The 21521-nt window shown below is 43.9% G+C and overlaps 1 protein-coding gene across 2 annotated transcripts in view; it reads right to left on the bottom strand.

Annotated features, from left to right (window-relative positions):
• LOC121855741 (corticotropin-releasing factor-binding protein-like) overlaps positions 1-21521 on the bottom strand; it is a 124021-nt gene that overhangs the window by 34864 nt on the left and 67636 nt on the right. For both annotated transcript variants that reach the window (XM_042350847.1, XM_042350848.1), the window contains exon 2: positions 4599-4665. In XM_042350847.1, coding sequence (XP_042206781.1) covers positions 4599-4665 — 67 coding nt within the window. The remainder of the gene's footprint in view (positions 1-4598; positions 4666-21521) is intronic.

Below are 21521 nucleotides of genomic sequence, written 5' to 3'. Positions count from 1 at the left end.
ACACACACACACACCCCTCCCTCCCCTACCCCACACACCTCCCCCTACCCCACTCCCCTACCCCACACACACTCCCCTACCTCCCCCTCCATCTCACTCTGCCTGCTTTCTCCCTCGCCTATTTTTTTTTTAATATTCTCCTCCTATTATTCTTTCCACCGCTCATTCCCCAGTCCGCCACCACTCCTCCACACACTTACTTCACCTCTCATCTCCCTCTCAGGACTAAGGTTAGGTTAGGTTAGGTTAGGTTAGGTTAGAGTTCCGTTGTGTTAGGTTGTTTTTATGATCTCTCGTGTATTTTCCTACATCCCCTCTTCCCCTTCTTTAATCCCTTCCTTCCCTCCCTTCATTTTACTACATCTTTTCCCTCTTCCTCTTTCCTTACTCTCTCTCTCACTTTCCTCCCTCCCCTTTTCCTTCCAAATCTTCCTCTCCTTGTTTTATATCGATTCTCTCCCTTCTCCCCTTTCCTTCATTTCCTCTTCTTTCCTTGTTTCTTCCAGCTTTTCTCTAATTCTTCCTTCCTTCCTTCCCTTCCATCTCCTTGGTCCTCGCTGTTTCCTTTTCTCCTGCTTCCTTAAATTTTCTCTTCTTATTTATTTTTGTTTCTCCTCTGATCTTCATTCACCTTTTATTCTTGTTCTCCCTATTTATCTTATTTCTTCTCTTCTTCCATTCATCTGTTTTCTCTCTCTCTCTCTTATTTGTTCGTCCTTACTACCTTCTTTCTTCCGCTTTCAGTTTTATTTTCTCTCTTCCTGTTGTCAATTTCTTTCATTCCTCTCCTGCCACCACCACCACCACCACCACCACCACCTCTACCACCACCACCACCACCACCACCACCACCACCACCACCCACCACCACCTCTACCACCACCACCACCACCACCACCTCTTAGCAGCATGGCAGCAGCAGCATCTTGGCAGCAGCAGCAGCAGGGGCAGCTGGTTTGGCACCACCACCACCACCACCACCACCACCACCACCACCACCACCACCACCACCTCTACCACCACCACCACCCTACCTGTCCACCACCACCACCACCACCACCACCACCACCACCACCACCTCTACCCACCACCTCTCCTACCACCACCACCACCTACCACCACCTCTACCACCACCACCACCACCACCACCACCACCTCTACCACCACCGTCTGCTAGGGCGGTGGTGACGTCACCACCACCTCTACCACCATCACGTCTGCTAGGGCGGTGGTGACGTCACAATCCCTCTGGTTCCTGATCCTTTTCTTATTGGAAAATATGAAAACTTACCGAGGCTGTGTGTGTGGGGGCGTGTGGAGGTGTGTGGGGTGGAGGGTGGGTGTGTGGCTGGAGGGTGTGTGAGTGGAGGATGAGTGAGTGTTCTGCCACCCACACCCACTTATCCACCCACACTCACATCCAACACCTACCCTATCCCCCACCACGCTCCACACCCATTAATTTTGTATATATTTTTTTGCTGTGTTTACTGTAAAAATTTTCCATTTTCCCGCCTACTGCAGTGAGTGACGTAGCAAAATTCTCGTGTCTGCCTGCCTGTCTGTCTGTCAACATGAAGCCAACAGCGTTAATTAATGTTTGGAACACGTTTAATACATATTCTCTCAAATTAAATATTATTTCTTTCAGTCCCTTTCTGTCTCACTCTCCTAATTTTCCTTTGTCTGTCTGCCTCTTTGTCTCGATCATGGACATTGATTTTACAATGGCAATTTTCAGTTAATCCTGGATTACTGGAGTCCACCAGCGAGTGATCATTCAATCTCTCACTCTCTCTCTCTCTTATATCAAAATATAATAATGATAATAATAATAGTAAAAGCCTTTGTGAATCACTTAGGTCTTTCACTTGTGTGTGTGTGTGAATCACAAACAACAATAGCTCCACGGACCTTTCATCCAATATTATTTCGCACATTTCCTCAGAGAAATCTCGTGCACTTCTGTCACATTCCTCGCTGTGTTTGGCTGTTCTAGATTATGCTACAAACACACACACACACATATACACGCCAAATGAAAAAATGTCTCTACACCTCATCCACCTCACTTTTCTGAGCTACACGCCTGATTAATTACTAAAATCGAGGGCCTGTGGGAAAGTCAAATATATTTCACGCTGATTCAGATACAATTTAAATGCATTTTAGCGTCATATACCTTTCACGGGGTCCTAGATGATCAAACGCCGTTGCTCCGTCATTGCATACCAGTTGTGTGTGTGCGAGTCAATGTCAACGGGGTACCAGCAGTAGTAGTGAAAAAGGGTAAATTTCCTTAAGTCTTTCATCCAGTCAAATAGTTTTATCACGAAAAACCAGCCGTCACATACGTTTATTTTACGCGAGTATGTATGTATGTATGTATGTATGTATGTATGTATGTATGTGAAAGCTTATGTGTACCCGTAGAAGGCATGACGTGTATATTGGTAATAGTCCTCCTAACTCTTGTGTTATTGTGTAGTGTGGTGTAAACATGACTCTATTTGCCTTTGTGTATGAGTATTATCATGTATATTACTTCCCATTGTTAAGTTGATGCTATGTATGTGTTACCCTTTTATGTATATTGTTTTTGTGTTCATGGAAGTTAATGTGTTTATATTGTTTGTATTTTTTGTTTACGGTTTAATAAATGTTGTCTGTACTCGACTGTCATATGAGGTGTACGAGCTAGTGTGTGTGTGTCGTGGTGAGTGCATTTACTGTATTACATGTTAGTGTGTGTGTGTGTGTGTGAGTCTGCATGTGTGGGTGTAGTTTGTTGTGTTTACATGACCTCAGTGTAACCCGGAAACACCATTCAACTTTATTTTGTAACATTATATTATTAGTATTATTTTACTGTCGGAATGTCAACATACGATATTTAACACACACACACACACACACACACACACACACACAATATAATCATCAACAAAGCTATTGACCTCGGCTTCGGAGAAGTCTTATACCATGGCTTACAGACTTCCTCAGTGACCGACGCCAAGCTGTACGCTTCCGAGGGGCTGTTCCACCTTTCAGTCACTCACCTGTGGCGTCCCCAAGGCACCAAGATGGGACCACTCTGCTTCCTTATGCTCATCAATGATGCCCTAAGAGAAACCCCTGCTCGCTGGAAATATGTCGACGACTCCACCATTGGGATCAGCGTCAACAATTCTGCTCCCAACTATGCCGCCCTTCAGGATTTATTGAACAGTCTCCAAAACTGGGCCACCAACAACCATGTCACCATCAACCATACCAAGACCATGGTTATGCACATCAACCTCTCCTCCGACATTGTTCCACCTCCTTCCATTACTCTAGGTCCGAACACACTCCAGGTTGTAGATTCCACGAAGCTCCTCGGCGTCACCATAGACAACAAACTAAGTTGGAAACCACACGTCAGTGAAGTTGTCAAATCCTCCAGTTTCCGTCTCCACCTCCTCCGCCGACTCAAGTCCCTCGGAGTTCCTGCACCCGAGCTCCTCAGTGTTTACACAACATTCATACTTCCCAAGCTCACCTGTGCCTCCCCCACCTGGTCTTCCTCCCTAAATGCCACACAACGTAAACACCTAGAAAAAGTGCAAAAGAGGGCATGCAAGATTATTCTCTCCCCTTCCTACTCCACATATCAAGAAGCGCTCAACACACTGACCCTTTCGACTCTCACTGACCATCACCACGACCTCATCTGCAAATTTGGTAAGAAGCTTCTACACCATCCTCGACACCGGCTCCTACTACCACCTGAGATCCCAGCCGAGAATTGCTGTTCGACACCACAACCGCATCCAGCCCATACGTGCACGAACTGATCGCTATAAGAACAGCCCAGTCCCAACCATTGTAAAAATTATCAATAACTTGTAATAAACCAGTGTATTCACTCCCAGTAAACACTACTCCTTGCATTGTCACTATGTTGAAATGAACTGTAGTTTGAGCTTTTCCCCATCTAGTTATTATATATCTTATTTGTATCACTTATGTTACTTGTATATTATTTGTAATTCGAAACGCATTCCCCAAATATGTAACTGTATATTTTCAGCCTTCTGGCTGCCAAGCTCTTTCAATAAACCGTTAATTATTATTATTATTATTACACACACACACACACACGCACACACACGTCTCTTGGCTGCCGGGGGAACACATCACCTCTCTATCAGCAAGGAGCGTTTTTAAATCACTTTTAACGCCCGTGTGATGAAGTGTATTGATTCACAATTACCTACACGTCAGTGGCTGCTCAATTTGATGCCCCGGGAAAAATAGAGTTAGTGTGGAGTGTTTATATGGTGGAGGTACACAGACACAGCTGGTCAGGTACACACACGCCTGTTTGACCATTTTGCGCGTTGGCTGCTGGTAATGTTGTCCGCTCATTAACTAGAGAACGCCTTGGGAGATTTAAGTGAAATTTTATGTGAGGACAAGACATACGAGTAGACAGATTGAGTTCCTTTTTTGTTGTTATTCTCTCTCTCTCTCTCTCTCTCTCTCTCTCTCTCTTTTGTTCCCCCTTTAGGTCACTTTTTCGATGATTTTTTTTCCAAGGTTTAGCGGCGTCTTACCTTCGATGATCCTGGAGTTCCTTTTAGCTCGGATGTTAGGAGTGAGGTCCACCTTCTGGCTGCCAGGCTGTGGGAGACGAGGAGAACTGCCATTAACATATTGTATAATCGATATTGGAGTATAATTATTAGTTATGGGAGACTAGGAGAACTATCATTATCATTTATAATTGGTCGAGTATTATTATCCCTTCCTCCCTCCCTTCTTCCGTCCTTCCTTCCTTCATTCCTTCCTTCCTTCCTTCCTTCTCTTTCTCTTTTCCTTCCCTTCCCTTCCTCCGTCCCTTCCTTTTCTCCTTCTCTCCCTCATTGACGCACCAATCCGGGTATTTTCGACAGCTTTCAATATCCTCCGTGGTAATTGAGCCCATCGTTCTCACTGCAGCAACACCTGATGAGAAACACACTGGCGATATTTTTGTTATTCTCAGAGCTGCTAGTCTCGACCTGCTGTTGGTATGTCTCACCTGTTGTGTCTCTCCACCTGTATATGTGTGTGTCTCATTAAGGTGTTATTTCTCACGGTCTACGTCTATATCTCTCGCACACCTATTTATCTTCGCTCTTACGCAATCTCTCAGTATCTCTAATGATCCATTTACCTCTCCAGCGCTTATCTCCCCACATCATTGCTCCCCTATACCCCCGTCTCCCACAGATCCATCTCCCCCACCACAGCTCCCCCCACACTATCAGCTCTCCCCCACACCACCACCACCACCACAGCTCCCCCACACCCATCACCTCAGAGCTTGATCACTCCAATAACAAAGCCCTTACATAGTTAAACCCTCGTGTGTTCTTAATGGTGAAATAAGGATGTTGTTTACGTATTAAATCATTCAATGTTTGTGTGTTATGACGAGACCCTGTATGACCTGACCTGACCTGACCTGACCCTGGTAAGGACGTGGCCTGACCTGGTGTGTGAGGGAAATTGTGACCTAATTTGACCTAGGGTGTGTATGAGGCTATAATCTTAGGAGGGGTGATGTGGGGTGAGGGGTCGAAATATTGGAGTGGAGGAAGGCATGGAGGAGGGGGAGGATGATGTTAGATAAGGAGGGAGTAAATATGACGTTAGGGATAAGGGGCGGGAGTGAGGATTTAGGGACACAGTTAGGGATGGGGAGGAGGAGGGACAGGTATGGTGTTGAGCATCTATCCCACCCCTCTCCTCCTATTCTCCCTGTCCCTCCACCTCCCCTGCACCATCCACTCTACCTCTCCACCCTTCCCCCTAGTGTTGTCCGGTAACTCCACTAATAAGAAGTAAAGTGAGATCATGAACACAGGTGGGTCTTCTAATTTAATCTTAAAGGTAAAAAAAATCCAGGTATATGATACATTGTGTTGGAAAACTCCATTATGCTATTAAGATTTTTTTGTGAAAGTGATTCCCGTGTTTTTCCTCTCTCTCTCTCTCTCTCTCTCTCTCTCTCTCTCTCTCTCTCTCTCTCTCTCTCTCTCTCTTCTCTCTTCTCTCTTCTCTCCTCTCTCTCTCTCTCTCAGAACATTACCTTAGCGTTCGTTAAGTTGTAAGCCCTCAGGAATAAGCAACTCTAAAGTTCGATATAATTAGTGTAAGCTCATTCCAAGTTTCACGTATTAGTGGTTAACTAGTCATAACTTATCGTATCAAGTGAGTGAAAGATACGTTTATTCTACTGTAGGTGACTAATATTAATCCAGGTGAGATGATTTGGTTCGCCTGAAGATTCGCTCCCCCCTTTCTTTCCCTCCCTGAGTTAATTTCACTTGAAGATTAATCACCCTTATTCTACCTCGGTTAGGTTAGTGACGTATGGGCGGGTTGGGCTGCTCTGCTCCTCCCCTCCTCACAATATAATAATACATTCACGCCAATACTCCAACCGGTGACGTTTTCCTGCTGTGAGTAATAATATAATATCCCAGAGTGGTATCGCATGTCACTCAGATTGGCTGTCTCATGGCCAATACTGAGACTACAATACACACGTATAATACAAAGCTCACCCTCAAAATTTTTATACAGTCGCTGGAAAAGTAAAATAAATAAAATACAAAATAAACATGAGAATACAGGGTGTGAGGCTGTGTGAGTCTAAACACCAACAGAGTGAGGTAGGTATAGAGTGGCTGGACGCATTACTGAGGAACATGATGAGAAAACTGGCGTTATAAGAGTGTGGTAGTGATGGTGCTAGGGAAGGTCATCAGGGGCAACTTAAGTGCAGTACAGTAATGGTATAATGTTTGGGTTAATGAGAGGAGTAGTGGGGGGTCAGTGTGTGTGTGATGGAAGGAATTCACAAACGAGAATATAGCTTTGTGGTTGTATGTGAAACAGAGAGGTCTAAAAAAAAAGAAAGAAAGGGGAGGAATAAAGATTGACATAAGGACACAAGGGATGATGGTGTGTATAAGGAGAGAGAAAAATAAGAAGAAACGACGTAGAATTTTTGTCAGTAAAGGAAATTAAAAAAGTTTGGAGGTTAAAAGTTTTTATACGGTACCTGAGTGGAGTGTATTATTATAGGGCATTGTCTTTCTGTCTGTCTGTCAATCTGTCTGTCTGTCTATATCTGTCTCAAAAACATCCTTGCTTTGCTGTTTTTTTTGGCGTATAAGTTAGTTTGAGAGACACTAGGAACGTATATAATCCCGTCGACTTAGGGTTTTGTTAGTAGTGAGTGAGTGACTAGCCCACTAGAGATCCACTAGTCTTTGGAGATGGAATGACAACAATAACACTGACTTCTCTAGCGTGACTGACAGAAACTTGTGAATGTAAAACTGAAGACATAAATTCACACATAAACCAAAATATTACGAGACATAAATACCCTTGACACCATACATAGGCTTAAGATAATGTTGAGAATATGATAAAAATATATAAAGAGAGAGAAGAAAGAGATAAAGAAGAAAGAAGAAACCCGACAGTTGTAAATAGTGGAGAATATAAGATAGGAGAGGGTGAAGATAGTGGTATACCGGACACTCGATTCTGACTGAGGTAGAAACTGAGGTGAGAGGAGTAAGGTGATGCTGAGGGGGGTGAGGGAAGGGGGAGAGCGGGAGCGGAGAGGGAGGGGAGAGAAGGGGAAAGTGAAGGTGGTGTTGTGGAGGAAAGGGGAAAGTAAAGGAGGCAACTCGTCATGTCACTCGTCCAGTCACTTTCCAAATCATGTTACTCGTCCAGTCACTTTCTCACACGTCAGGTCACTCGTCCAGTCACTTTCCCACTCGTCTTGTAACTCGTTCAATCGTCATGTCACTAGTTTATTCATCATCTCACTCGTTCACTTAAGGAACTCCTGTCACTCGTCCACTCGTCCCTCACCCAATCATCCCTTCACTCGCTACTGCCCACGGCTTAGCGTCGCCACATGTGAAGGCTTGAAGGATAATGACATACGCAGGGAGGGAGGGTAGGGGAGGAGGGGAGGGAGGGAAGGAGGGGCAGGTAGGAGAGAAGGGAGGGAAGAAGGGGAGGGAGGGTACGGTAGGAGAGAGGAGGAAGGACACACACACACAGGGAAGGTGAATTAGGGGAGGGAAGAGGGGGAGGGGAATGAAGGGATTCAGTGAGTCACAGCGTGCAGGAATATAATCATACCTGAATTTCTACTCGAGTCTCAATGCTGGGATAATTTTGTGAGCCCTTGCGTTGTCTGTCGTACGTCGTGTTTCATCATGTGAGCATCGTGCAAAAATTTCTATAATCCGCTTCAGGAAATAATGTTGTCAACCATGTCATGCAATATTTTCACCAGGGATGTAATAAATAAATAAATAAATAAATAAATCATGCAATCAATCAATCAATCATGGTCGTGTTCTTGAGTATTGTAAATCCTCCATTCCAAGACAAGTGCTGCAATCATTCCTGCCAGATAGACTGTTACTTATTCGTATTATTTCTGTCTGTCTAGGTGAGTGTCGTTCAGTTGACTGGTCGTGCGGTTCAGTTAAGCGTGAAGGTTTTTATCAACAGTCAATGCTTCCAGACTTTCGTTTCAGATACTCGTTGTCAGCAAGTCGTCTATTTGTTGATATCTGTCATCCATTTCATTCAATATTTTCAGTCAATTCTTCAGTCAAAACAATCATTATTCCTATTTAGTTAACCACTTCAGTGAATCTCCCAGTTACATCCCAGTCATTCAGTTTAGTCAATCCTGTTCTATCCAGTAAAGAGTGTTTCAGTAAACTCTTTCAGTTCACTCACCCATTTCAGTTAACGCATTCAAGTTGTACCTCCTATCAGCCAAACGCTTGAGTATACAACCTAAGTCAGCTTAATTATTTCTCACTCGCTCTCACTCAAACGTTTACGAAGCATCTTCAATCAAGCTTTTTTTATGTCGCTCTCCCAGTAGCCTCTCACCCCCCCCTCTCTCCCCTCCTCCCTCTCTCCCCTCACCTCTCTCTCCTCTCTCTCTTCTCAATTTTCATTCTCCAGTGTTTTGAGAAAATTTGGATGGTGAAGATTGAGGGCGGGTACTAGCGAGGCAGGGCAAGTTTTAAGGGGTAAGTTAACGATGGTTTGTCTCCTCCACACACCCATTTGTCGCCCACCACACACTGCCCCACCTTACTCCACCCACCTCCCCACACCTACCCATAGCCCCATTTTCCACACACCTCCCCCACACACCTCCTCACACCCACCTCCCCACACCCCAGCCCACCCACCTCACACACACACCCCCACACACCTCCCCTACCCAGACCTGTTCCACTCCCACCCACTCCACACACTCCACCCACCTCCCCACACTCCCTACTTCCACACACCCACCATACTCCTACTCCACACTCCTACTCCCACATCCACATCATCATCCACACTCCTACTCCATGACTCCCCACATACCACATACCTTCCCTCTACCACCACATTAATTCCCCCACACCCTACCCACCTGTCTTCCTCAAATATGCAATAGTCACCTCAATGGAAAAAAGATTCTCTCTCACTTGAAACACCTCGACTGTAACAGGAGACAAAGTTCCATTTATAGTATTAAAAAGGAAAGAAATCTTGTTATTATCCACAAACAATAATTAAATTCCAACCTTTTCTCTTATAATTTCTCTTTGATAGGAGGTTAAGCTGAGTTTTGAAAAAAGGTAAAAAATATAAAAATGAAAAATGTTATGGTAACTTGTATGAGATTTTGTTTTTGAAAGTAAAATAGTTGATGCATTTTTTTTAATAAGTTCATTTTATTTTGTTATTTATTTTTGTTTTTAAGGACCAAATCATCCGGGCTTTGGTGGTGGTGGTTATGGGGATATGATTTTTTCATACCCACAAACATACATAGACACACACAGCACGCACACACACACACACCTCACATCCGGGAAGTACAGTTTATATTCATTATATTTATACATACATACCTTTTCTGATTAAAAAGTGTGTGTGTGTGTGTGTGTGTGTGTGTGTGTGTGTGTGTGTGTGTGTGTGTGTGTGTGTGTGTGTGTGTGTGTGTGTGTGTGTGTGTGTGTGTGTGTGTGTGTGTGTGTGTAAAAGGGTAAGTTCAAATTTTCCAGAAAAATACATGTTTGTCCAGCCACCTGATACAACTTTTGATGGGTGTGTGTATGTGTGTGTGTGTGTGTGTGTGTGTGTGTGTGTGTGTCTGTGGTGTGTGTGTGTGTGTGTGAAGTGGCAAGTGGTGTCAGAAGAAGTGTTGTCAGGAGGTGGTGTTAGGGTAGTGTTGTCAGGAGGTGGTGTTAGGGTAGTGTTGCTCCAGGAAGTGGTGCTAGGGGTAGTGTTGTCAGGGAGGTGTGTTAGGGCAGTGTTGTTGTCAGAAGGTGGTGTTAGGGGTAGTGTTGTTGTTGTGGGAGGTGGTGTTAGGGTAGTGCTGGTTGTGGGGCGGTGGGTGTTTAGGCAGTGTTGTTGTTGTGAGGTGGTGTTAGTAGTGTTGTTGTCAGAGGTGGTGTTAGGGTAGTGTTGTTGTCAGGGGAGGTGGTGTTAGGGCAGTGTTGTTGTCAGGGCGGTGGTGTTAGGGCAGGCGCGGCCAGGGAGGTATGTTAGGGGTAGTGTTGTAGGTGGTGTTAGGGGTAGTGTTGTCAGGGAGGTGGTGTTAGGGTAGTGTTGTTGTCCTGGGAGGTGGTGTTAGGGGTAGTGTTGTTGTCAGGCGGTGGTGTTAGGGTAGTGTTGTCAGGGAGGTAGTGGTGTCAGGGGAGGTGGTGTTAGGTAGTGTTGTCAGGAGGTGGTGTTAGGGTAGCAAGTGTTGTCAGGGAGGTGGGTGTTAGGGTAGTGTCAGTCAGGGAGGTGTGGTGTTAGGGGTAGTGTTGTTGTCAGGGGAGGTGGTGTTAGGGCAGTGTTGTTGTCAGGGGAGGTGGTGTTAGGGTAGTGTTGTTGTGGGGAGGTGGTGTTAGGGGTGGGGAGGTGGTGTGTAGTGTTGTGTGGTGGAGGTGGTGTTAGTGTTGGGTAGTGTTGTTGTCAGGGGTGTTGTCAGGGAGGTAGGGGTGCAAGTTGTTTCAGGGGAGGTGGGGTAGTGTTGTCAGGGAGGTGGTGTTAGGAGTGTTGTTGTCAGGAGGTGGTGTCAGGGGGTGCCAGAAATAGGTGAGTTGTTGTCATTGGGGAGGTGTGTTAGGGGTAGTGCTGTTGTTGGGGAGGTGGTGTTAGTTAGGGTAGTAGTTGTTGTTGTATGGTGGTGTTAGTGTTGTCAGGGGAGGTGGTGTTAGGTAGTGTTGTTGTTTGTGGAGGTGTGTTAGGGTAGTGTTGTCAGGGAGGTGGTGTAGCTCATGGGAGGTGTAGGGTAGTGTTACAGTTGTGAGGTCAGGAGGTGTTAGGTAGTGAAAGTGTGGTGTTGTAAGAGTAACTATATAAACAATGGGTTAGGTCATAATAAGAAGTTAGGTTAGGTTAGGGTTAGGTTAGGTTACGAGTTAGGTTAGGTTAGGTTAGGTTAGGTTAGGTCAGGTTAGGTTAGGTTAGGTTAGGTTAGGTTAGGTTAGGTTAGGTTAGGTTAGGTTAGGTTTAATCATGAGGTGAAAAAACAAAGGTCTCAAATCTTCCTGTGATCCCCAATTTTTGTACTCCGAGCATTAGATGTCCTCATTAGTTAAGAAACACTTGAGTAATACTTGGGAGTGTGGAGCAGCAGCGTCTTATATCTCCTCCTCCTCCATTATGACTCGAGGAGGAGCCTTGAGTGTGTGTGTCGTTATCAACCAGATAGTTGCGGCCACTACCATGTAAGAGGGGGAGAGGTATTATAGTGCTGTCATCGATCCACTCTCACTTAACTGAGCCTCCCATACACACACACACAGACACACACATCCACACCCACACGTCACACACACACACACACACAGACACACACATCCACACCCACACGTCACACACACACACACCCACATACCGTCTTCAGTCCTCCCTGTTATTGCCGTCAGTGTTCAGACGTAGAATCAACTTGATGGCGAGGATAGTGAAATGACTCGAGCCATAAGGGAAGTTCTGTAGCTGTTGGTCATTATTCTCGTCACCAGCAGCAGGCGACAATGAGGCAATTACTGGCTCCTTCTCCGTGATTGGCTGATGGAAAACGTTGTGTAATCATTGAGTGTCATTATACTGTATGTGTCGTTCAGTATAGGAGGGGGATGTTATAGACTCACTTGCTGGGAGCCTTAAAGAGTAGAGGATCCCCTGAAGATTAGATTCCCCAGCTTATTTTACCTGAAGATTATAGACTCGCCAGCGTATCTCACTATATTACCTAGAATTTTTAAAGCGTCGTTATAACGTTATACTTCAATTAACCTTTTTAATTCTTTAAGATTTTGTTGTTCATTAAAGTTGGTCAGTATCTTCAGCTTTTGAGTTTTTGTTGATCTATTGCCAATAATTTAATACCTCCAGGAATGTTTAGTGTTTGAGCAGCCCAGCGTTGTACCCCGCCGTGGATATTGTGTCGTAGAGGGCTGGAAGAGGGCAAGATATTGGGACCACCTCAAGATTAACCCCTCCTTCCCCATCCATCTGTTATTCAGTTTATTCCACCTGAATATTAAAAACTCAACGCTGCCAAGAGGTTAGGTTAGGTTAAGTTTACATTAGGTTAAGATTTCGTTAGGTTAAGTTTACATTAGGTTGATGAAGGTTAGGTTAAGGTAAGTTAGATTAGGTTAGTGTGAGGTTAATAATAATTGATTTGGTAGGGTTAGGTTAGGATATTTGTTATGTTAGATTAGGTTAGGTAAGTGTTAGGTTAGGTTAGGTTAGGTTAGGTTAGGTTAGGTTAGGTTAGGTTAGGTTAGCGTTAGGTTAGGTTAGGTTAGGTTAGGTTAGGTTAGGTTAGCGTTAGGGTGGTTGATCTTTAGGTGAAATAAGCAAGGTGATCCAGATGTTATGACCAACCATATCTGCTCTTGTTGGCCCCCCCCCCTCCCTTCCTTATGTTAGTGAGACGATCTACAGTTTTAAATTGTTCAGAATACTCGAGACTTACTTTTGTTAAGGCGACCCATGCAACGCTTTCTTGTTTGGTACAGCACACGGCCGGATATATTCGTTGGTTCACAGAAAATATTTTAATGCTCACGAAATCTTGTATACTATGAATTAGTCCTTTAGTGCGATAGTATGTAGACACCAACACTGTAGACACCAACACTGTAGACACCAACACTGTAGACACCAACACTGTAGACACCACCACTGTAGACACCACCACTGTAGACACCACCACTGTAGACACCAACACTGTAGACACCAACACTGTAGACACCAACACTGTAGACACCAACACTGTAGACACCAACACTGTAGACACCAACACTGTAGACACCAACACTGTAGACACCAATAATGTAGACGCACCAATACACTCGGATTTTCGTCGACATCTTTGAGAAGTGTGTCAGTCTGTCGGGACACACTGTGGCCTGGAGCCCCCACACACCGCCAGCTGCCTGTATTAGGACTAAGGGCGAACAATGTTTTTCAAATTCCAAAGTTCCCTTCTTCCTACGCCTCCTTCCGAGAAATTTGTCGTAGGGCTGACTGCTGGCTTCAGGGTTTTATTGGAAACATCTGTGTGTGTGTGTGTGTGTGTGGTAGAGAGAGAGAGAGAGAGAGAGAGAGAGAGAGAGAGAGAGTATTACGTAAGTACGAAGTAATTAAAACAGTAATATTTCAGTTGCGTCAGCAGCTCTATGTACGAATCACCGACTCGATAAGAAGAAACTATTTATCGGGTAACCAAGTAAAGCAATCTTTAGTATGGGTAAATGAACCAACTGACTATGGCACACTGACTAAATTCAACTAAACTGAAGTGACTCACTCACTCGCCCACTGACGGAGATAACGCCAAAAAGAGCTAATGAATCTGTAGAGCTTTGTAATCACACACCTGATAGGAACATTTTGTGGATCACCTGAAGATTAACCACCCCAATAGCTAACCTAACATAGCTAGACCTAACCTAACCTAATGTAACATGCTTCCATTAATATACTTGGGACACCTATGGCCTTTATCTTTGGTAATTTGCAAAGAAATTTACTCATCAGTTCATGGCAAATACAATTTGTTATTTCTCTCTGTGTCTCATAACCAGTCAGTCAAGGTACCCACGACCTTCTACTCTAAATGTTTAAGGTGGATGGTGGTGTGGATGATGAGGATGGAGTGGATGTAGGTGGATGGCGAGGGGTGAGGTGAATGATGAGGGTGGGGTGGGTGGTGAGGCTGGGATGGATAGTGAGGCTGGGGTAGATGGTGTGGGTAGGTGACTTTTGGCGAGGGTGAGATGGACGGTGCGGATAAAGGTGGATGATGCGGGTGGAGTGGATAGTACCACCTCCACAACATATAACTTCACTCCCACAATCTTCCAGAGTGTAACAAACCCCGCCACGTCCCTGCCATCACTCGCTCAACATTTTCTCATCTTATCGAGTTCGTTAATTATATTTCTTCTTTGAAAATAATAAAAAGTTCTAATTACCTGTGAAGTAAATTCTTATATCCCAGCGAGTATTAGATCCCGTGACCTACAATGTACTGTAAATAAATAATTGTAGTCCTCTATATAAATTAAACCTTGGTATATTTAGGAGTATATCTGTGAAGTATCATATAACAACCCAGCCTAATCTACCTTAATGACAGTAAAAAATAATACTAAGCTGTTACAGGTCGAGGTCAAAGTTGTTGATACTGCGAGATAATGATCTGTCACTCGTAACGTTTAATGGTGTAGTGACATTAGTGAACATCGCCGACCACCAGAATACGACACTTACACATTATCTCTCGTATACATAATGCACGTGTTTGTGGGCCGTTTCCTCTGTCACTCCCAACACCCACGTCGGGTTTTCTTCTTTTGCTGTCTGGTCTAAGGGTCTTCCTGTGTGTCATCTTTCTATAGCACGTTTTGTTGAAGGAATATATACTGTATATAAGAAGCAGTGATACTTACCTTGTGAAATTCGAGTATTTGCTCTCTGTGTGTGTGTGTGTGTGTGTGTGTGTTATACTACAGGAAACAACACAATTAATATTCCACGGAGCTAATAATATCATGTTTACTATTATCAACACTGAACTCGTATACTGTAATATTAAACATTGTATTCCCGTTGTTTGACCGTGAAAAAACACACACACTGATATCCTCCTAACTAATACACAACCCCTGGAACTAAGATGGATTTGCACATCCACCACAGACACGTGTTGTTATTGTACATATCAGTTCTTGAAGGTTGACAACTATTTAAGACTGGTTTGGTTTACGACCACACTGTCCTATGCTTCTCGACACACGTGCAGAACTTAGGCATGACAGATACAGGTATAGAGCTGGACAAGTTTGCCGTTCAGAAGAGCATCTCTTTTCTGGGGATGGCATCAGGCTATTGCTTACATGCTTGAAGATGGGGAGGTAAAAGACAGCTTTCAACACGAATCGGTGAAACAAACCCTCAGTTGAAAGTGAAGGATTTGCCGTCCTTGGGGAATGTCAGGAGTAAACCAAGCCTCTGGCGCCATATTTTCGCTTATTAACCAAAGAATGAAGCCATTAACGCTATAGTGGGCTGCTGGGAGAGTTTGACCCGACGTGATGAAAGATTTAATTGGTGTCGGGTGGAGCATCACGTACGTAAACACACACACACTGAAAAGTACACCACCGACCCTGTATATAGGCAATCAAGAGCGGAGGACGGCCAGGTGAAGCAGCTCATTATAGGGGAATCTCCACAGCTACCTGGACCACCTCGTCGACTATAATAACTCCTTGATATACCTGTGTATTTAGAGATCGCTTCGTCCTTAGATAAACCGTGATAGTATGTTACTGTACGTTTGTTTGTCTTATTGTAGGGTGTAAGATGAGTATAGGTGTTGTTGATAAGGTGTGGAACGAGTATACATGTGTACAAGATGAGAAATACACATAGGCAAGATTATATACCTGCAAGTGTCGGTAATAAGGTGTAAAGGTGTAGAACGAATATATACAGGTATTTGTACAAAATAAAAGAAAAATATACTACACATAAGAGTGTATAGGTGTTGGTAATAAGGTGTGTAGAGGGGTGTAGGAGGGGGGGTTTAAATCATGTGTACAATGGAGAGAGAGAAGAACCTATCACGGAGGGAAGATGGTAAGGCGTCATATGCGGGGGACAGGTTGTGTGTTCAATAAGTAGAGAGATAGTGGCGTCTGGGAATTGATTTTTTATCGTGGGTGGTTGGCCGTGTGTGTGTGTGTGCAGGTATAATTGGTACTTTATGCAGGTAAATTCACTCCATTTTGTTATTTCCTGAGGTTGTCAACAGGGGGCGAGTGTTATTTTAACCTACTTTCATCTTTAATCCTGTGCCTTTGATGGTCGTGATGCCCTGAACAACACATACACGGTAATCTCTTCACTCTTACTTAACCTTAACTAACACTAGACACACATTTTAGGTTAGGTTGGGTTATGGTGACACTTCATTTTTACTACAAACACATTATGGGACACTTCTCTCTCACTAGGAACACAATTCAAAACACCCAAACTGGAAAAGTTGTATTTTCACCAGTGTATAGATATTGTATTGTTTATTTTTGTCATTAATACTTTTGTTTTTCATATTTTAAGAGATATTCTTGATTCATGTATTTTATTTATTTCGTCTGATATTAATTATATATTTTTATGGGAGAAATTTATGAAATATTCAGTCACTTTTTCTAGATTTTATTGTAAATATTTAAAAGTAGCATCAATCATCTCCCATCGTGAGTGGTTGTGACGTCACTCGAGGCCTGGGTCGGGAGAGTGCAGTTAAGATAGATGGTCTTTAAATGCTTATATATTTTACAACCTTTTAATTCCAATGTCCAGTTATTATAGCTGTTTGTTAAAGGATTCACGTAGATGTATTAAATCATTGTACCTAATTTATTACTTTTTTATACAATGTAGTTTGGTAAAATTTGAGTGTGGTCCCTCAGCTGCCAGAAGAGAGAGAGAGAGAGAGAGAGAGAGAGACCTGTAATTATACTGTTACAAACTTAACTCGCTTCAGTAAGAACTTTGAGTCTCAGAGGACAGTATTGCTGTGCTCACTGGCATGTTGTCACGGCTAATTGCTGCAAGTTTTGTGGACTTTTTTTTTTTTTTAGTAAGTCCAACACTGAATTTCTGTCACATAAATGTTGTTTCCAAGTTCTTGTCCAGTCTATAAAAAAAACCCGAGTTGCCATTTTACTTTTTATCTGATTTTTTTCTAATTTTTCCTCTATAATTCTTTTTGGTTCTGACGCTACGGGGAGCTCCTCACGCCACATAGACAACGCCCCTAATTACTGTTAAAAAAAACGGTTTTGAGAACAATAACTTTCATTAAAAACAATTACCACACGAGTGAAGTATTCACACACTGAAGCTGCCAAACTTTGATGCCCACTGCCGCCCTTTATTTATTCTTAAACTTAACTTAAAACTCGTTATTTTCAATTAGAATTAAATGAATTATGTAAGAGGTATTGGAGGGACAGTGTTATAGTGAATGTGTCTCTCACCACTGCGTCCCGGACACCATTATCGGGTCTGATATGAGAAGGCCGTTGTCCAGTGTGGCTTACCATGCCGATTTTTCCCGGGTCCAGGTACTGTAATTTCTTTCTGTACTAACTCTGAACCCACGAAGGCCAAACTCATCAGGAACATTGGGGGACGGGTTATAAAAAGCCGCCAGATGTGTTCCCTCGTTAAGCAGATTAAAAAGTCGAGAGCCAACCAGGAGTTCATTACAACCCCGGGTTGGGTTGGGTTTAGGTAGGTCAGGTTAGGTTCAATTAGGTTAGGTTTAAGGGAGGGAGTGAGTGAGCGAGTGAGGTAGAAAAGAGCGAGGGAAGAGAGTCGCGTCAGTACGTTACACGTCCAAATTTTTAATACAATAATTCTAACCCTTGAGTACGATGATTTAACTTCTTGATTACATTGACGTTGTACTCAAGGGGTTAAGTCATTACATTCAAGAATCTAAATAATAATAATTTAGACTAACTGATATCCAGCCACATTTTTTTTATCCATTTCGTCGACACAAAATATTTATTCTCGATTCCGATCAAATAATTAGGAACACATTTTTCAACGTTTGCGGTAAAAAAGAAGAAAAATAATGTAAGTAATTAATGCAATATTTCGTTCTTCCTCCTACGTAATTCATTAAGGAACGTAGAGAGATAAAGAGAGAGAAGAAGATGGGAGGAGAGAGAGATGCAAGAGAAATGTAAGAGGCGAAATTGGTAGAGTTGGCAAGGTAAGAGTTATTTAATGTGTGTCTCTCTCTCTCTCTCTCTCTCTCCTGTCTGTGGCGCACATGAGAGATGGGGGGGGGAGGATGGAAGGGGTGGTGGAGGCGGAGAGGAAGGATGGAGAGCGATGTGGGAGGAAGGATGGAGGAGGAAGGATGGAGGAGGGAGGAAGGATGGAGGGAGGGAGGAAGGATGGAGGAGGGGAGGAAGGATGGAGGAGGGAAGATATATAAAAGGAGTGGATGAAGGTGAAGGAGAGGAGGGGAGGAGAAGGTGAAAAGAAGAAAGAAGAGGGTGGCGGGGAGAACGCCCTGTGATGACTCATATTCGTTGCTGTACACTGTGTCTTACGTCGTTATTTCAGGGTGTTTGTGTGTATCTCGACGGGGTAGTGACTTTCAACATGAACACCGCGACTCCTGTTGTCTCGGGAGCGTTGATAACATTCTTAATCCGTTTTCATTTTGTCTAATGCAAAAAGTAAGAATAAAGATACTTTTTGCAGCGAGTTTACGTCCGTTTGTAGAGTCGTTATTTTAACTCGCCTGTTTCATCCAGCCAGGCGAGTTTATGGTGTAATACAACGTCTCTCCGCCTACCCTACCTTGAATAGTTTCTTTTTTAACTCCATTTAAGAACAACTCAGATAATCTCAACCCTACAGAAATTATCTCTGAAGGTTGAGACATGGTATCCTTTAGATGCCTGGAGGAGCGAACCCTTAGAAAAAAATGGAGAAAATAATGAATAACTTTATTTCCGTGAGTCGCTGGCGTGGCAGGGGGGCGAGTAGGTCCCCGGAGATCCCTGTTTGTTCCAATAAATCCCCCGGGGTCACATTTGGCCTCTCCCCGGGCACCACAGACTTACACGGGAGATATACGAGTAGAAACAATTGAGGAATTTTGTTATTGTGAGCCACACCGGTATGATCAATATTGGTGGAAGTAACACAATAATGAGAACACTCAACTGTGCTCAGGTGAACCCTCGGGATCATCTGTGGTCCTGCTTTAGGTACACAAAGCTTCACATAGACATACAGTATAAGGTATATACAGAACAGGAAATAAACCTAAGCTAAATTGTCACAACCCAACTCATTCTTAACCCAGTCCTAACTTAACCAAACTTAACCTAAAACGAACATTCAAAATTTGTACAAGTGAAGGTCTTAAGGTCACTAAGTGTCCTTAACCTTTGTGTATGTATATATAAACATATATTTAAGTATATGTGTAACCTTCACTGTCGGGTACACTTGCCGACAGTTGAACAGCCCTACAGTGGACCAGCATCCTGTCAAGGTGATGGAGAAACCCACAAATACCTCAAGGCTTTAAATATTGATAAATCTCAACATAGGATAATTTCTGTCGCTCAAACTTGATTAGGCAAACTATTGATCTTGAACTATTCTGAGCTACGTTTATTCACCTGGTTAATTAATGACTTTGGTTCTTGTTATAGAGCAATGACGAAGACATCTGATGACGTTAAGTGCCAGACATAATTTGATTGGTGTTATATTCAAATGGTTCTTATTATACAGCAAACCTACGAGAATGATTTTGTTAAGCTATTATGTCAAGTATCGACCATAACAATAAGAAGACGCCATTATAACACCAATAATACTTTGTAAACATAAAGAAATGTTGGTTCAACCCGGCCTCATAATGCTGCAGTCCCGGGGTGATAAATGTGCTGCACTGTAATGTATCTGACGAGCAGGAGGGTGAGGCAATGAGTTTATTGTTTATACTGACCAGCGGCGAGGGAGATACTGGGTGAGGGAGGGAAGAGGAGAGTAAGGTGTGGAGGGAGAGAAGGAGGGAGGGAGGGAGGGTAAGAGAGAGAGGGAGACATACTAGGTGAGGGAGGGAGGGAGGGAGGGGTATTAGTTATTGTCCTACACGGAAGTTAAATTTTCAGTGTTAGTTTGATGGTCATTAAAACGAAGGTGGTGGGCGTGGGTCTGTTGATAGGAGGCAGCGGGGAGTAGGGATGAGGGTGTGGAGGGGGTTGAGGATACATGGAGGAGGCTGGGATACATGGTGGAGTATGAGGATGTGGAGGGGTAGGTTGGGGTACATGGAGGAGGAGGGGCAGGTTAGGATTACATGGTGGAGTATGGGGATGTGGAAGGGGAGGGGGAGGTTGGGGATACAGGGAGGAGGAGGAGGACGATGTAGAGGGGGAGGTTGTGGATAGCTGGAGAAGGGGAAGGAGGAGGGGGACGAGGATGTGAAGAGGGAGAGGAGGGGAGACAACGCCAAGAGGGAAGACGCTTGTGTGTTGATTCAGCCAAGTTAGTTACATGTGATATACCATTCAGCCTTCATCAACAAAGTTTATACTAAGTTAGGTGGAAGATGAGAGGAAGTGAGCAGAGCCAGAGACCCCGTGACCATTACAAGTGAACAGCGTGAGGCGTGGTGAAGAGTGACCCGTGTGTGAGGCGTGTGAAGAGTGATCCGTGTGTGAGGCGTGTGAAGAGTGATCCGTGTGTGAGGCGTGTGAAGAGTGATCCGTGTGTGAGGCGTGTGAAGAGTGATCCGTGTGTGAGGCGTGTGAAGAGTGATCCCGTGAAGAGTGAAGGCGTGTGAGTGATCCGTGTGTGAGGCGTGGTGAAGAGAGTGAAGAGTGACCCCGTGTGAAGAGTGTGTGTGAGGCGTGTGAAAGTGACCCGTGTGTGAGGCGTGGTGAAGAGTGATCCGTGTGTGAGGCGTGGTGAAGAGTGATCGTGTGTGAGGCGTGGTGAAGAGTGATCCGTGTGTGAGGCGTGGTGAAGAGTGACCCGTGTGTGAGGCGTGGTGAAGAGTGATCCGTGTGTGAGGCGTGTGAAGAGTGACCCGTGTGTGAGGCGTGGTGAAGAGTGACCCGTATGCGATGTTCTTATAACCGAACTGAGTCAATACACTTGTATACGAGACTTGAAGGCCAGGCAGGATAGAGACGACACATCACTTAAGATTTTTTTTACTTCAGTAACTTGTAGTAAACAGTTTTAAAAGTTATGTTATTATTTTTCTGACTTGTATTTAGAATCTGTACTTAAGAGTTAATGTACCTGCCTGTCGTAACTTCACACACACACACACACGTATGTATGTAAGTAAGTATGTATGTATG

Source organism: Homarus americanus, unplaced genomic scaffold (genome assembly GCF_018991925.1).
Source record: "Homarus americanus isolate GMGI-L3 unplaced genomic scaffold, GMGI_Hamer_2.0 scaffold15894, whole genome shotgun sequence".
In the NCBI taxonomy this organism is placed as follows: Eukaryota; Metazoa; Arthropoda; class Malacostraca; order Decapoda; family Nephropidae; genus Homarus; species Homarus americanus.
Note: the sequence above shows the minus strand (reverse complement) of the source record. Positions and strands in the feature narration are given on the sequence as shown.